A 16,410-nucleotide genomic window follows, 5' to 3' on the forward strand; every position below is an offset into this window, starting at 1 on the left:
CACCACTCTGAAACGGCAGGTGGGCTAATGGTACGCTTGCCCCCGTTCCGTTAAAACCGTGGCAGGCCTCCTAGTACATTCAAAACTCGCCACCTTAGCTGGTGGAAAGTAGGCTCAGTTGAAGATTCCTGACTAGCGTCGATCGGCTCTGATCACAGTACCCCATGAAGGACCGTGGCAACCTTATCATGGCCTCCCTGTTACATAAATAACCATGAGATCAAAAGACGACTACTTACGACGAGTGGAGATAGTGTTACGGGTATAAATATTTGTTACAATTATAAGACAGAATAATTGTTTGATGTGTTCAAAGTTTAATATTCGTACGTTCTTTGTGCTACATGTTGAATTTGAACTTGTAAATATTATCCTAGTATTAATTAACATTTATAGGGTTCTGGCAGGATAGAGGCCAATGAAGTGCAATCCTATTTCGATTGCCAACATTCAGGCCATTTCGGGCCGCAATTAAGTACTAGAGACGTAAACCTTTCCCTGACACAGACTTCAAGTCATAGAGCTCTAGTATCGAAACCCGAAACGGGATGCCCGATTAGGATTAGTTTTCTTAGACAAAACCAAGCTATGAATACAGCATCAAATTCCGTGAACTAAAAGGCATACTGCCAACTAAAATACAAATCCAGGATGACTGATGGACCCAAATCAATAATTGAAACCTCGTCATCCTGTGATCGGAAGGAGTTATCCGTCTGAATAACAGGGCACATTTATGTTGTGTGTTGTGCAGCGTCAATTTGTGATGTTCCTAAATTGTACATTTGTAAGGTTCTGTGTATCGTGAAGTGGTAATACTTTGTAATAATTAATTTCTTTTATTTTTGTAACAATAGCGGCTCGGAGGGGGGACCCTTAAAGCATGGAGGAAGATAACGTTAACATCAACATCAACGACGAAAGTGTGGAGAACCCGTTTGCAAGAAGCGGTCTGGCGAGGTCGCCGACAGAACAGAAGCAGCAACAGCAGCGGGAGCAACAGGATCGGGAAAAAGAGCTGCACGAGCAACAGAAGCGAGAGCAGGAGCAGTGCGAACAGCAGCAGCGCGAGTATGAACCAGGCGAGAAGCAGCAGCATCGGCAGCTGCGAAGCGCATGGAGTTTATTCCCAAAGCAATCGAAGGTGGAAGCTGCGAAAACTGTCGCGGACGAGCTTCGTGAGTTCGTCGACAAGAGACATAACGTGCACAAGGACATTAAGGATCTCGTGGCAAGAATTCAAGGAAGCCTTGGGTCAGCCATCAAAGACTGGAGAAGATTGATGCAGAGAGCGGAAGCCACAGAATCTGAGTTGGCGGCGACTAAAAACGCCCTGGCGGCCAGGGATGGCATTTCGCACTGAATATGTGCACAGTGCAGCTCATTTTCATATTAAAGCCGCGCACACTTGCACTCACACTGAGGAGCATGCCATCCATGCTGGCGGCAGCGGTACTGCAACAGGCGAAAACCGGTACTGCTCCCGGTAGAGGTACCAAGGCGAAGGAAAAGTCATTGGGGACGGAAACCACACCGGTATTCACTCCAAAGAGAACCAGATCATCACCTGGAGATGAAAGGTTGGCAGCACAAAACAAAAGAATGTGGATGCCAGACCGGCCAACGAAGCGATTACCGGCGGAAATGGAGACACCCCCTGGCGCGAGGTCCGGAACAGGAAGGACGGAAACAGGAAGGTTAGCGTCAAAACGCAAAAATCTTTCAGGAGGAGGAAGAAAGGGGAAGCGGTCATCGTGAAAACCAGCGAAGATACGTACGCCGAAGTCCTGCGAGCCATGAGAACAGATCCACAACTCAAGGAGTTTGGTGCTGACGTCGTCCAGAAGATCAGACGAACCCAGGCGGGAGACATGAGTTGAAAAAAGACTCAAAAAAACAGAAACTCAGCATACAAAGAGCTGACGGAGAGAGTAATGGGTGAAAAGGTGCATGTGAAAGCCATGTGCCCCGAAGCGACGATCCAATGCAAGGATTTGGACGAGATTACCACAGAGGAAGAAGTGAGACTCGCCATGAAAGAGCAATGCGACTTGGAAGGAGTGGACATGTCAGTACGCCTGAGAAGAGGACCGTTTGGAACGCAGGCAGCCTTTATAAAGCTTCCAGTAGACGCAGCCAACAAAGCGATGACAATCGGAAAAATCAAAGTCGGTTGTTCAGTATGCCCGCTGAGATTCTCCCAGCGACCGGAAGGGTGTTACAGGTGTCTAGAATACGGCCACCTGGCGCGGAACTGCAAAGGAATCGACAGAAGTAAGCAGTGTAGGTGGTGCGGTCAGGAAGGTCACAAGGCGCAAGACTGCAACAACGAACAGAGATGTCTGTTTTGTGTCAACAAAAGTCGCAACAGACACGCGACGGGAGGCCCCAGATGCCCGGCCTTCAAGCAGACGACAGGTACTAAACCGCAGTGGAGGTAATTCAACTAAACCTCAATCACTGCGACACAGCACAGCAATTGCTGTGGCAATCCGTATCAGAGTCGAAGTGCGATGTGGCTATTCTTTCTGAGCCGTCTGAGACGGCAACTGGATCGCAGATAAGGCAAAGACAGCTGCTATTTGGACGATGGGAAAGTATCCCATCCAGAAAGTAGTGTACCAGGCAAACGAAGGCTTCGTGATCGCCAAAATCAATGGAGTTTTTGTTTGTAGCTGCTACGCGCCCCCTCGATGGACAGTAGAACAGTTGAGCCAGATGCTAGATTAGCTAACCGACGAGCTAGCCGATCGGAGACCGGTCGTAATTGCCGGCGACTTTAACGCCTGGGCAGTTGAGTGGGGCAGCCGCTTCACCAACCCCAGAGGGCGTGCTCTGCTAGAAGCACTAGTAAAACTCGACATAGACTTGGCTAACGAAGGAAGCATCAGCACCTACCGAATGGATGGTCGAGAATCGATTATCGACGTCACCTTTTGTAGCCCCGTGCTCGCGGGAACCATGAACTGGAGGGTTTGCGACGGATACACTAACAGCAACCACCAGGAGGTCCGGTATAAGATTGGAGTGCGGCCACGGAGTACATGGACAGGAAGGCAACCTCGCGATAAAAAGTGGAAGACAAAGCAATTCATCAAGGATCACTTCATCGAAGCTCTAAGAAGAGAAGATCTGGGATCGGATCTGAGGCCCGAGGAGTTAACGGCAGCGCTAGTGCGCGCAAGTGACACAACCATGCCTAGGAAGCTCGAGCCGAGCCACAGACGTCGCCCTGCATACTGGTGGAATGAAGCGATTCACGATCTTCGGAAAAAATGCCTCAAAGCCAGAAGACGAATGCAAAGAACCAGAACCGACGACGAGAGAGAAGCGCGAAGAGTAATGCTGCGAGCTGAGAAAGCCGCTTTGAAGGAAGAGATCAAGCGGAGCAAGAAAACGAGCTTCATGGAGTTGTGCCGTGATGCGAATGCAAACCCTTGGGGAGACGCATATAGAGTGGCGATGGCCAAAATCAGCGGCCCAGCGGTGCCCCCTGGAACATGTCCAGAGAAGCTAAGAGTGATCGTCGAAGGGTTGTTTCCTCAACACGAACCTACGGTTTGGCCACCGACACCGTACGGCCATGCAGGAGAAGAGAGAGTGAGTATCACCAATGACGAGCTCATAGCAGCGGCCAAGAAGATGAAGGTCAAGAAGGTGCCTGGCCCAGATGGTATTTCCAACATAGCGCTGAGAACTGCTATCGAGGCCAACCCAGACATGTTCCGGACATCTCTGCAGATCTGTTTGGATGAGGGACGTTTTCCGTCTCAGTGGAAGAGACAAAAACTGGTACTGCTACCGAAACCAGGCAAGCCTCCTGGTGAACCAAGTTCGTTCCGGCCGATATGCTTGTTGGATACGCTAGGAAAGCTAGTGGAAAAAGTCATCCTCAATAGACTCACGGCTTTCACAGAAGGAGAACAGGGTCTGTCGGAGATGCAATTCGGATTCCGAAGAGGGATGTCGACGATAGATGCCATCCAGACAGTTGTTGCTACAGCCGACAAAGCGAGGACGAAAAAACGACGGGGTAACCGCTTCTGTGCCATCGTCACAATTGATGTGAAAAATGCATTTAACAGCGCAAGCTGCGAAGCCATCGCAGCAGCGCTGCACGAGATGAAGGTCCCGGAATACCTCTGTAGGATTCTCAGCGACTACTTTGACAACCGAACCCTGTGCTACCATACAAGTGCAGCTCAGAAGAACGTTACTATATGTGCGGGCGTTCCACAGGGATCTATCCTTGGTCCGACGTTGTGGAACGCAATGTACAACGGAGTACTGACACTGGAGTTACCGACAGGCGTCAAAATCGTTGGATTTGCGGATGAAATCACGTTGGTGGTAGTTGGCGAGTTTTTAGAAGCAGTGGAGATACTCGCAACGGAGGCGGTAGACGCTGTTGAGTACTGGATGCAGGGAAAGAAACTATCTATAGCCCACCGGAAAACGGAGTTGGTGCTGATCAGTAACTGCAAGGTGGTGCAGAAGGCTGCCATCACAGTCGGGGAACATGCCATAGTCTATAAGCGGGAGTTGAAGCATCTCGGCGTAATGATCGACGACCGGCTAAATTTCAACAGTCACGTCGATCATGCATGCGGGAAAGCAGCAAAGGCGATCACGGCTTTGGCGAGGATCATGCCGAATAACTCAGCAATCAACAGTAGCAAGAGCCGGTTACTAGCTGTGTGTCTACGTCGATTCTAAGGAACGCTGGTCCAGCTTGAGCTCCCGCCATGAAAACGAAGAGAAATCGCGCTCAGCTCTGCAGCACGTACAGACTGATAGCCATGCGAGTGGCAAGCGCCTATCGCACGATATCATCGGATGCGGTGTGCGTGATTGCCGGGATTGCTCCCATCGCCTTCGTTCTAGAAGAGGACAAAGAGTGCTACGAGGACAGGGGGAGAAAAGGACCTCGGAAGGCAACGCGGGTCGACACGATAGTGAAGTGGCAACACGAGTGGAATACCACAGCGAAGGGAAGGTGGACCCACCGCCTTATTCCAAATTTGGCAGAATGGGTAAACAGAGTTCATGGGGAAATCAATTTCCATTTGACGCAGTTCTTGTCAGGTCATGGCTGCTTCAAGATATACCTGCACCGGTTCGGACACGCAGGGTCGCCGTTCTGCCCTGAGTGCGGAGATGTCGAGGAATCGCCGGAACACGTTGTTTTCGAGTGTGCACGTTTCACTGTGGAGCGCAGCGAGATGACAGCAAGCTGCGGTGCTGGTATAAGGGCCGACAACATTGTGACTAGAATGTGCCGTGACGAAGTCTGCTGGAACGCGGTGAATGCTGCGGTGGTAAAGATAATGTCGTTTCTCCAGCGGAAATGGCGAGAACAGCAAATGAATGATCGAAGGGACAATCCGTGGCAAGCGTAGTAGTTCCGTGTGGTAGTAGTAAGGTAGTAGTAAGCGTGTGGTACATCCGCCGTCGGGGACTACCGGTGTCGTGAGCGAATAAGGTGTGGAGCTTACTGGCTCTCGGTCGGTATTCGGGAGAACTTCCTACGTCGGGGAACTCTCTGTCGGAGTAGGATAGATCCACTGCCGGGGAGTATCCGAGTAGTGCGCGTGAAGTCATTGTGCAAAATGGCACACGGGCGGTAACGAGAGAACGTCTTTCGTCGGGGACTTCTCTGTCAGAGTAATACAGATCCACCGCCGGGGACTGTCAGAGTAGAGCGATCGGGAAGAAGCACCGGATCAAGGTCGTCAGGGCACCTGTGTACCAGAAGCCGTCTCCAACCGGAATCGCAGGACCGACCTTGGCATCTGCCCGGGAAGTCGGTTGCGGGAGAAGTTTCAGTGTCGGGGAAACTCTTCGTCGGGTAGGATATATCCACCGTCGGGGACTATCCGAGTCGTGCGCGGAAACCTCGTGTGCTGATTGGCACTCGGGCGGCACCGGCAGGGCATTGTTCTTCAGGGCAAATTAGAAGGAGCCGATAAATTCAGCGTGGCTTTAGAATAACAAATTTGATGGAAGTGGTATTAACATAGAGTTTGCCGCTCAATGGCGGTACGTTAAGCAATAACAAGCTAACAGGAGCCGAAAGGCTAAGAACGAATAGAATAACAAATTTCAAAAATAGCATGTATGTCGCTTAGTGGCGATACTGGAATATTAACAGCAACTAACGAAGCGGTGCGCATAGCATGAAGAAGACTAGGATAACAAATTGGTGATGGTGCACAAGGCACATAACGCCTCCCCTCCGAAGAAATACTGCATGGTGGTACCGGAGGGGAATTTAAGGTGGAGGTGAACTAGGAGAGTATTTTTAGTGGGTAGGCGCACATTCGTATCCCACACAGCGTCTTTAGAAGATTTTTGGACTCCTAGAATAAAAAAAACACACACACATACAGACATTTGCTCAATTCGTCGAGCTGAGTTGATTGGTATATGTGACTCAGCCCTGCGGGCCTCCGATCGAAAGTCGGTTTTCCAAGCGGTATTTATACCCTTCTTATGGGTGTAAGAAGGATAAAAACACCGGATCATACTTTTAAGATGTTAATGGTATTTTGGTATACACCTATCGCAATATGTGTCTAGGTGAAGCTGATCTTCATTCATAGTAAACTTAAACTTTTGCTGACAGCAAGCAACGATTGGCTCATTGATAATTCCAGTTGCACATGACCGGTGATCATAAACGACTTTAAATGTAACACGACTGTATTATTATCAATTGAATTTATTATAGTCACGCATCGCTGGTACCATCTTTTATCAGAAAGGCAACTCTGTGGCATAACTTCAGATAAGGATGTTGCTAATTTAAGTGGCGAGAGCAAACAACGTGATGCTGCAGTCAGTACGACGAGTGATAAAAGACGTCGCGGCTTATGATTTGTGATCAAGTACCGATTTCATGTGTTGGTGTCACCAAGATGTAGCAAATTAAATTAAACGTATCGTGAAGAAGAGTGAATTGGCTTTTTAAACGGTGTTGAGATAATTCGATATTCTGAATCTGCATGTCAAACTAAGCCGAAATCCAAATCTTCATGAATTTTAGTACCCGGGAACCTATTTAAAAATCAATTTGAAGTTTGTATGTGAGCGATTTGTCGAATCATCCCTCGTCGCAGCTTGTCGCAAAGTTTTAAAAATCAGAAAAAAAGTCATAATGGCTCAGAAAAAGGTGCTCTTTCATATGAAATCAAAAAATCATTAGGGTAATTTGTCAATTGTTGCATGGCTAAAAACTCGCCTATTGTTGCACACTCCATGCTTTTCTTATGGGGTGTGCAATAATTTACGAATTTTTAACCGTGCAACAATTGGCGATTTACCCTACATGTTTCAAAATTTAAAAACCCAATTCCCGGTGCTTTTGAACTTAAAGCATATTTTTACTGATTGTCATAATCCATTTTCCAAAAAAAAAAACTGCTCGTAAAGCTGTTAGAACACAGGGTCAAGTATTTGTCTAATGGAAACCAATTCTCAACATCTTGTTTGACTCGATCAAATTTTCATTAGTGTCAAATTGATATTGTTTCTTGAGTTCTTTCCTTGTCAAATATTTGACCCTGTGTACTACTGGCCCCAAGTATAGACGACAGCTTCAAAGGTATGCTAGATCGCCATTTTTTCACCCATACATGAAAAATAGTTATCAAATTCCATTTGAGCTATGTGCAAAACTATTTACCACTACTAATGCAAAGGAGGATCTAGCATACCTACACGCTAAGAAAATCTAACTCTAAATTGAGTTCTTTTCACACATCACATTCACATAAAATGTGAGAATGCGAACCGTTAATTTCATTATGAGCAAAATTTTTACTCACCGATGCGTTCTTGTGCACGAAACGGTTCGATGAATGAATTTAACACAACCGGTATGTAACATTTTCTTAGCGTGTACAGGAAAATCTTCCGGATAAAGATGGACGGTTTCATCTCCAGAGCTTCAGCCGGCCGTGGAATGAATCATCCAACTAGTAATCCAACGCTTGTCATAGGTGGCCACAAATTCTGGGTTCCACTCGCCAAACAGAAAGCAACTTCATTGTTACCGAGGGTCCGGATGTAATTTTAAGAGTAAAATCTCAAGTGTTACATTTATTAAACAATAAAATAATATGATGACTTTTTTTGACATTCAACGCAGTGAAAATCAGAATTTTCGATGAGCGAAAGTCGATTTCGCGGGTCAAAAGTTCCGGTTTCCAACTGCGTGCAAAAAAAAACATTTATTTTGCAAGAAGAAAATTCCAGACCGCTCAGATTTACCAACCGGATGAGTTAATTTCACACATCTTTTCTAAACAAAAAAAGCGTTTGTGATGCGTGAATTTCACTCATCGCCAAAACAAACTTGCAAATGCTTCGCTGTGTAAATTTTACTCATGACATTTTTCAAGAACAGCAGCTACTCTAAAATGAGTAAACCGACATTTGCTCATTTTTGTGTTGTCCCAGTTTAGCTCGGAGATGTGTGAAAAGAACTCAATTTAGAGTTAGATTTTCTTAGCGTGTAATGCTATCAATTTTATATCTTTGCTATGTTTGCAATCCAAATCTTATTCATTATCTGACATATCTCATCAAATATTGTGAAAATCGATCAAAAATTTAATGGTTTCTAGAGCAATTACTTAATTTTTGATACAGCATCGAAAAAAAAGCTTGAAAATAAGGCCTGTTTAAATGTCACTTTTAAGGCTCGATGAAACATCACACTTTCTGGTGGATTGATACTATTTTGAAATTCATACTCTTAGCCATCATATTATTGCTAGTCTCAGTAGTATCAACCTTGACCAGAACTTTATTAACTTGCTTTGTTTTCAATTCTTCATTACACCAACGAACCTAACCTCAAAATGACTGATAAAGTATAATATATGAACCGTCTTTTTCGTGCATGTGTGCACGGCTTGCGGTAATGGTCAGCACATGCTTCTTTTGTGCGTCTTGTTTCCTCCCTTATCAACCGGTTCGATAGCCGAGTGGTAGCCTGCGAGTCTGGTGATCTCAAGGTTCTTGGTTTGAGTCCGGTTGCCAACAGAAACTTCTTTTAATTGTTAATGTGTATTTAAATTAATCATCAGAATAGTCATTTCTACCGGAAGCCGTCTTTCAGTGTGTGGTCTGCCAAAATGACCTGAAAAGTGTCAACCATTTGCATGGCTTACTTTGTTGGTGTAAAGAAGAATGCGGAACAAATTCGGTTCCTTTGACCCATTCTCACCCTCTCGAAGGGGTAAGAATGGGTTAATTTTCATGTACTTGTAAATTTGCAATTTCGACCCATTATCACCACCAACGACGGTATTTATTTGAAATTATAAAAACCCCAGATTAATCCACCTAGTGGTGATAGTGCCTTTCTCGTCGAATATGTACTCATGATCTTTCCGTCGATATACATAAGCCGAAGTGTTCCTAAATTCTGAGAATACCTTAATGAGAACAGCAAGAATTTTATCAAACCCATCATCGAGCAGGGAAACTTTTTGATGACTCATATTCTGATGTTATGTGCAACGTACAGGCAGAGCTGAAAAATATCAGACCTCTCAGGGTCTGTGTTAATTGGCGAATTAAAATTAATTTTCACTTAAACTTGACAGTTCGATAATTATTTCCTTAGGAAAACTGTCAAGTTAAGTAGGAATTAATTTTAATTTGCCAATTGACACAGACCCTCTGTTTTTTTATTATTCTTAATCACTTAACCTAATTTATAGCTCTATTGTCCACTGGGGCACTACGTGAGCAATTTCAATTGACAGCTGCACTTACATTTTGTACAGCGCCTAGATTCTATTCTACTTTATCGAACTGGTTGCCTTTCTGCTGCTTTCACTTTTTCTACTTTATACCTAGTAGAATGATGAGCACAAGGATGATGATGGATGGCCGTTGATCCTTTCCAGTCCGATTGGGGGTCCATTATGAGTAGCAGTTCGCCGATGTCCAGGTATCCGGGTCCGTTTGAGCCATGGGGCTCTGAAGAGGGTCAGTGTCAGTTGCTCTCGGGAGAAAAGCAACTGACGAAAAATTGCAAGTGCCGGGGCTGGGAATCAAACCCATCATGACCATCCGCATATGAAGCGAACGTGTGACCAACTACGCCACGGGCCCCGGCAGAGACCCTCTGTTGACTGCTTGATCACCTTCACTATCACTGGAGGCCGAATAATATGAAAACGATAGTTACAAACTAAGATATTTTTTCCACAATCACAGATCACTTTGCAGTCTTCGACAAAGTTTTTTGCATGGGTTTTGTTCAATTTTACATTTAACCACTTCCGACGGGACACCCTGAACCGGTTCCGGGACAGTACCGATTGTCCCAAATATGGTCTGAGACTAGTTTCTTGCTAACTGTGCATCAGGTTTCCTATAAAGCTGCGAATTGATGTGTCGCATGCATGGGTTTTGTTCATTTTAACTTGTGACCAATTCCGCCGGGACACTCGGAACCGGTTCTGGAACACAACTCTAACTAACATTAGTCTCTATTAATGTGATCTGAGGCTTTCTTTTCTTGCAAACCGTTCATCAGGTTATCGAAAAAGTCACGATTTGATGTGTCACATGCATGGGTTTGGTTCAATTTTATATTTGATCACTTTCGAAGGGACTCCCGAAACCGGTTCCCGAATACTACCGGTTGCCAAATGTGGTCTAAGACCATTTTCTTGCTGACCGTTCTTCAGGTTATCGAAAAAACCACTATTTATTGTGCCGCATGCATGGGATTGGTTTGCTTTTATATTTGTCCACTTCCGACGGGACACACGGAACCGGTTCGGGAACATTACCGGTGCAGATATGGTTCGAGACTATTTTCCTGCCAACCATTCATAAGGTTTTCGAAAAAGCCGCTATTTGATGTGTCGCATGCATGAGTTTGGTTCACTTTTATATTTGGTCACTTCCGGCGGGATACCCGGAACCGGTTCTGGAATACCACCGGTTCAGATATGGTCTGAGGCTATTTTTTTGTTAACCGTTCATCAGGTTATCGAAAATGTCACGGTTTAATGTGTCGCATGCATGGGTTTGTAGTATTTTCATATCTTGCCCCTTCCTGGGGTACCGATCTGGAACACCTAAATGGCCATAACTCCGGAACGGCTGGAGCGATCCGAATCATTTTCAATAGGAAACAATGGGACCAGATTCTGCGTTGAATGAACCATCGGTCGTTAAAATCGGTTGAGATTTAGTACAAAATAGTGATGTGAGTTTATTTTGTACACTCACATACACACAAACACAGACATCATCACAATTCGTCGAGCTGAGTTGATTGGTATGTGATTCGACCTTCCGGGCCTTCTATCAAAAAGACATTTTTGGAGTGAACAGATAGCCTTTCCAGTACACTTAGTGTACGAGAAAGGCAAAAAGATTTACGTGATTTATCATCTATAAATTTTCTCTTAAAATTGTAAAATAAAAGATTATAAATATAATTTGTGTAAAAAATGCACTTACTTTTCATCCGGCGGTGGTGGCATGTCATGAGCACTGGGGCTTCTCGGTGGCGTCTTTTCAATCTCCATCATTGCTAATGGAGCCTCTGGCATGGGGCTCACAGTTGCACCATCCATTTTGAGCTTTATTTTGGCGACTGTTGCACTTTACAAAGTTTTCACAAGCTAGATTGTCACTGGTATATTAGCTCTTCAATTTGTCTAGTCCTTACAAGACTGTCTGTGTTTCACTTATTTGCACCTGGCTGTTTAGTGTTCGAATTCTGTGTTGAGAATATTTCATTTAGTTTCTTTCATTGTTATCATGGCTAACGAGAGTGAGATCTTTTACATACATCAAACGCCGAGAAAATATATTGTTCGTGCAGTTGAAAATTGGAATTTTTTACACGCGAAAATCGATTTTTCTCGTAAACCGTGTGTCGGTCGTACGTCGGGCACAGTGCGCTGGATAGAGGGCCAGGTCCGCTGTCCAGCGCCCTTCGTCCGACGTTAGGTTTCACGTATGGATTTCGAGAAAAATCGATTGTCGGGTGTGGGGAAACTTCGGGTTTCAACCACGACGACAATATATCTGAGTAAATGACTCATTCATATCCACATCACAGAGAACAGACATCCAAGTCCAGTTCCGAAACTGTGTAAGGAATTTAACGGCCATTTGAAATCGGCAACACAAGTGGCAATAGCGCGGCGCTGCAATCGGTTAATTTCCAATACTAATTAAATTCACCACTTGAAATGTTTCAATTCACCACTGACTGTGGCAATATGGTGTTCGGTGGCGTTAGTGTTGTCATCGTGTATTGGTTTGCAACCTTACTCAAGTAAAGATTCAAATCCTTACACAACTTTCCGAAAGAAATTTGTTCTAGAATGGATGTCTGTTCTCTGTGTCAGGGCTGGTAGCGATCAGGTGGCAAAATAATAGTGACTTTAGTGACCAAAATTAGCCAAAAAGTGACCAAATAGTGACTGAATAGTGACCTCAAAATTAATAGAAAATTGAGTTTCTATGTTGAAATTTCGATCAATTAACGTATTCCCAAGAAAACCAATGCCTAACTTTAAACTTCCAGAGTTTGTGCTCATGAATACTTTATTGTTTAATCTATTTTGTTTTGGAAAGTGTTCAATTAAGGAAGCATTAACTATATTTTTTGCTATTTTCGAAAGTTTTGATAACTGATTGTTGGTGACAATAAAAAATATCAACTTATCGTACTTCATCACGCAAGAAAATATGGGTTTTAATTTTTTGCACGTTTGCAAACATTGGGAACTCTTTAAGTTCAATACTGTTTCTTGTTTCTGTTTCTTCATAAAACTAATTGTGCAGTTGTCCAAATTTCACTTTAGCCATACTATCTATAGTGTTATTTGGACAATTCAACAATTTGTTCTAGGATTATGATCTCTTGATATTATCAGTGAGCGAAATTTGGACCCGCGTGAAATTAGGGCACTCCACGGTAATATGCAAGGATGTTTTTGATCATCTGGCAATCATTTGACTCATTTGTCTATATCTGAGTTCAGAAGCCTTATATTGAAATGAGGTGTTCGGCAAACTTGTAGATAAGAGTTTTTCCTTCAATTATCACCAAGCACGCCATATCCTTACTCTTATATTTACGGCGTAAAAGTGTTAGTATGAGTAGGCGTTACCGTGGGGTGCCCTTATTTCGCGCGGGTCCAAATTTCGCTCACTGATAATATTTAGAGAACATAATCATAGAACTAATCGTTGCATTGTCCAAATTTTACTTTAGATAGTATAGTTGAAGTGAAATTGGGACAATTGCACAATTGTTTTTATGATTATGATGTCTAAATATGATCAGTGAGCGAAATTTGGACCCGCGCGAAATTAGGGCACCCCACGGTATTTTCAAGGAATTTTATTTTACACCGAAATATCATAAATTGTGCCAATTATTTAAAGCGCACACCTGGGTGAATCAGTTGTTAATTTGATTTTACTGTGGACGAATTCTAACGCACACGTTCTTACAATAAATCGCACCACCTAATGCGAAGATATAGGATGATATAATTAAACTGAAATTTTTAATGAAAATACTTAAGGAATGTTATTTTTGAAAAAGTATAATATTTCAGAAATTCATCTATGATCATAGCCACACATTCATTTTTACTTCTTCGGAATACGAGAAAACTGTAGCTATAATTCGCATTAACCCTCCTTTAGGTAATTTCCGATCCAAACCGTATACTACGTCAGCGAGCTGCTTCCAACGTTATGAAGGTTAAAATAGACAAGAATAATAATAGTAATTTGTAATTTGTAATTTATTAATTATACGAAAGCCTGGCAGTTATTGAACTATAAATCAGGTCAAGGAATAGTGTAATAAGCGGCGCAGCCGAAATTTTTTTTTTAGGATGAGGTTTCTGAGGAAAATTTGTCCATTAATTTTGACACTAAATGTTTTTCAATGTAGTCAGATTAACGAAAATAGTGACTTTAGTGACCAATTTATTGAAAAAAGTGACTTTAGTGACTTTTTCATGCAAATAGTGACTTTTTAGTGACCGACTCAAAAATAGTGACCAAATCACTAAAAAGTGACTCGCTACCAGGCCTGCTGTGTCCACATTCCTTCGTTATCTTTTATCTCTTAATGATCTCTTGCACATTAAATTCGAAATTTGTAGTTGCCTTGCTGTATGAGCAGAATAAAACTCTTAAGCCTGAAGTACTCATGGTCAAATATATGACAATTAAAGAAATCAAGAAACAACATCAGTTTGACAATCACGAAACGCGACGCGAGATAAGACACGACACTTATGGTTCTTACAATCGTCAAAATAATTAAAAAATTACCTTAATGCCGACCGGTTTCGGGCTCGATGCAGCCCATCTACGGTCGGCATTAAGGTATTTTTTAATTATTTTGACGATTGTAAGAACCATAAGTTTCGTGTCTTATCTCGCGTCGCGTTTCGTGATTGTCGTGTTTGTTCTTACGTTAGCACTAAGTACACAAATTGAAAGTGAACATCAGTTTGAAACTAATGAAAATTCAATCGAACCAAACAAGATGTTTGAGCATTGGTTTCTTTTTAGACACATAGGGAAGTGACACCATCTCGGCAGAGGTCCTATTTTGGGCACTTTTCTGCTATAACTCAGCCAATTCTGAACTAATTGACACAATTATTGGAACGCAATGAGATACGTATAGTATCTATCCGTGTTCATAATTTCAAGTAAAATGGTTTGGAATTGATTGAATTATAGCGAAGAGTGCCCAAAATACCGGCCGCTGTCCAAGTGATTCGCTACCCTATTAGACCTTGTGTCCGAGCAGCTTTACGAACCTTATCACCTTCGTAACGGTAGATTCAAAGTTGGGTCTGTTCATAAGAAACGCAGCCTCTATGCGGGGTGGAAGGAGGTTGGATCTGAAATGGCCAAGTGTTACGTCTGTTTCTCTGTGATAGCATTGTCGTAATTCTAGCTTTACAATTCGTCCTCACGTACCATAACGGTGAACTTTCAATTTATGATTCATTATGCATCCTACCTTAGTTATATTTATCATTTACGTACAAAATGCTGAAACCCGCACGGCGGAAATTACAAAAGGCTGAAACTCACAATTTTGAAAATATCAAAAGGCGGAAATCACGAAAGGCTTAAATAATGTTTCGAATATTTTTAAAGGCCATCAATTCAAAAGCAGTCCTTCCCAAGATCACCCCAACAGTACCTATCAAGTCCATGTTTTGTTTTTTATCAGTCTCATAACTATAGCAGTTTATCCCAAAAGAATAGCATCCTATTTAAGCAAGAGGAGAAAATCTCTTATTACCAACTAGCTGTCCCGGCAAACGTCGTTCTATTTGCCTAATGTGTTTTTCCACATGCAGCTCTATAGAAGAATTTGAATGACCCCCAATTGTAGAGGCGCTAGGTGAGGTGAGGAGAAAATCGTTTGTTTACATCAAAAATTCAATTTTTTGTCTTCAAAACTAATTCATATTTCGCTTTGGTAGTTGCTATTTTGCATTGGTTATGGCTTCCATTATCCTCATTCTTGATGCCCACGCCGACAGACCCCGGATTGGTCAGCTAACAAAAAAATCCGGAAGATCGCCCGCCGGAGGCATAGCAAGAGCTCCTCAAATTATTCACATAAATTGTTCGTAAGCGCACCTGAAAGAGTATTAAATTTTCTTTCCACGGAATGTATGACGATGAGTTTCAGCTTTCCCGCCCACAAGTGGCAGCCCGCCAAGCTGTTCCACGAGATCTGCCAACGTTTTCCGGTAATCCAGAAGAATGGCCGATATTTCTGTCTATGTACAACCGTACGACCACGATGTGTGGGTTCACCGAGGAGGAGAACCTAGTTCGGCTACAGAAGAGCCTGAAAGGCAAAGCATATGAAGCGGTAAAGAGTCGGCTGATGTTCCCAGGAAACGTTTCAGGCATTTTGTCGACGCTGAAGATGCTGTTCGGGCAACCCGAAGTAATTATTCAATCGCTAATTGAGAAAGTGAACTCCTTACCAGCCATCAGGGAAGACAGGTTGGATACGCTGGTAGACTTTGCCGTACATGTGCAAAACTTCTGTGCCACCGTAGATGCGTGTGGACTACAGGAGTATATGTACAACGTCACGTTGCTCCACCAGCTAGTCAGCAAGCTGCCATCATCGCTCAAACTCAACTGGGCGCAGCATCGTCTAGCGGAGCCCACGACCAACCTAGCGACCTTCAGTAGCTGGATTTACACTTTGGCAGAAGCGGCAAGCATCGTCACCTTCCCGCCGCCTGTGCAGCATGAAAACCCTTCCCGAAATGAGACTCTCGGTTCCAAAAAGGGGAATGCGTATCTCAATGCCCACTCTGAAGCCTCTGAGAAGAGTAAGGATGCTTCACCTAA

General features: G+C 43.5%; 1 protein-coding gene across 7 annotated transcripts in view; it reads right to left on the reverse strand.

Moving 5' to 3' along the window:
* LOC109407033 (plasma membrane ascorbate-dependent reductase CYBRD1) overlaps positions 1–16,410 on the reverse strand; it is a 188,007-nt gene that overhangs the window by 146,845 nt on the left and 24,752 nt on the right. For 6 of the 7 annotated variants that reach the window (XM_029873167.2, XM_029873168.2, XM_062851891.1 and 3 more), the window contains exon 2: positions 11,494–11,755. The exons of the other annotated variant lie outside the window; for it this stretch is intronic. In XM_029873167.2, the coding sequence (XP_029729027.1) occupies positions 11,494–11,609 (116 nt within the window). In that variant the 5' untranslated portion in view covers positions 11,610–11,755. The remainder of the gene's footprint in view (positions 1–11,493; positions 11,756–16,410) is intronic. 7 annotated transcript variants of the gene reach the window in all.

Source organism: Aedes albopictus, chromosome 2, assembly GCF_035046485.1.
Source record: "Aedes albopictus strain Foshan chromosome 2, AalbF5, whole genome shotgun sequence".
In the NCBI taxonomy this organism is placed as follows: Eukaryota; Metazoa; Arthropoda; class Insecta; order Diptera; family Culicidae; genus Aedes; species Aedes albopictus.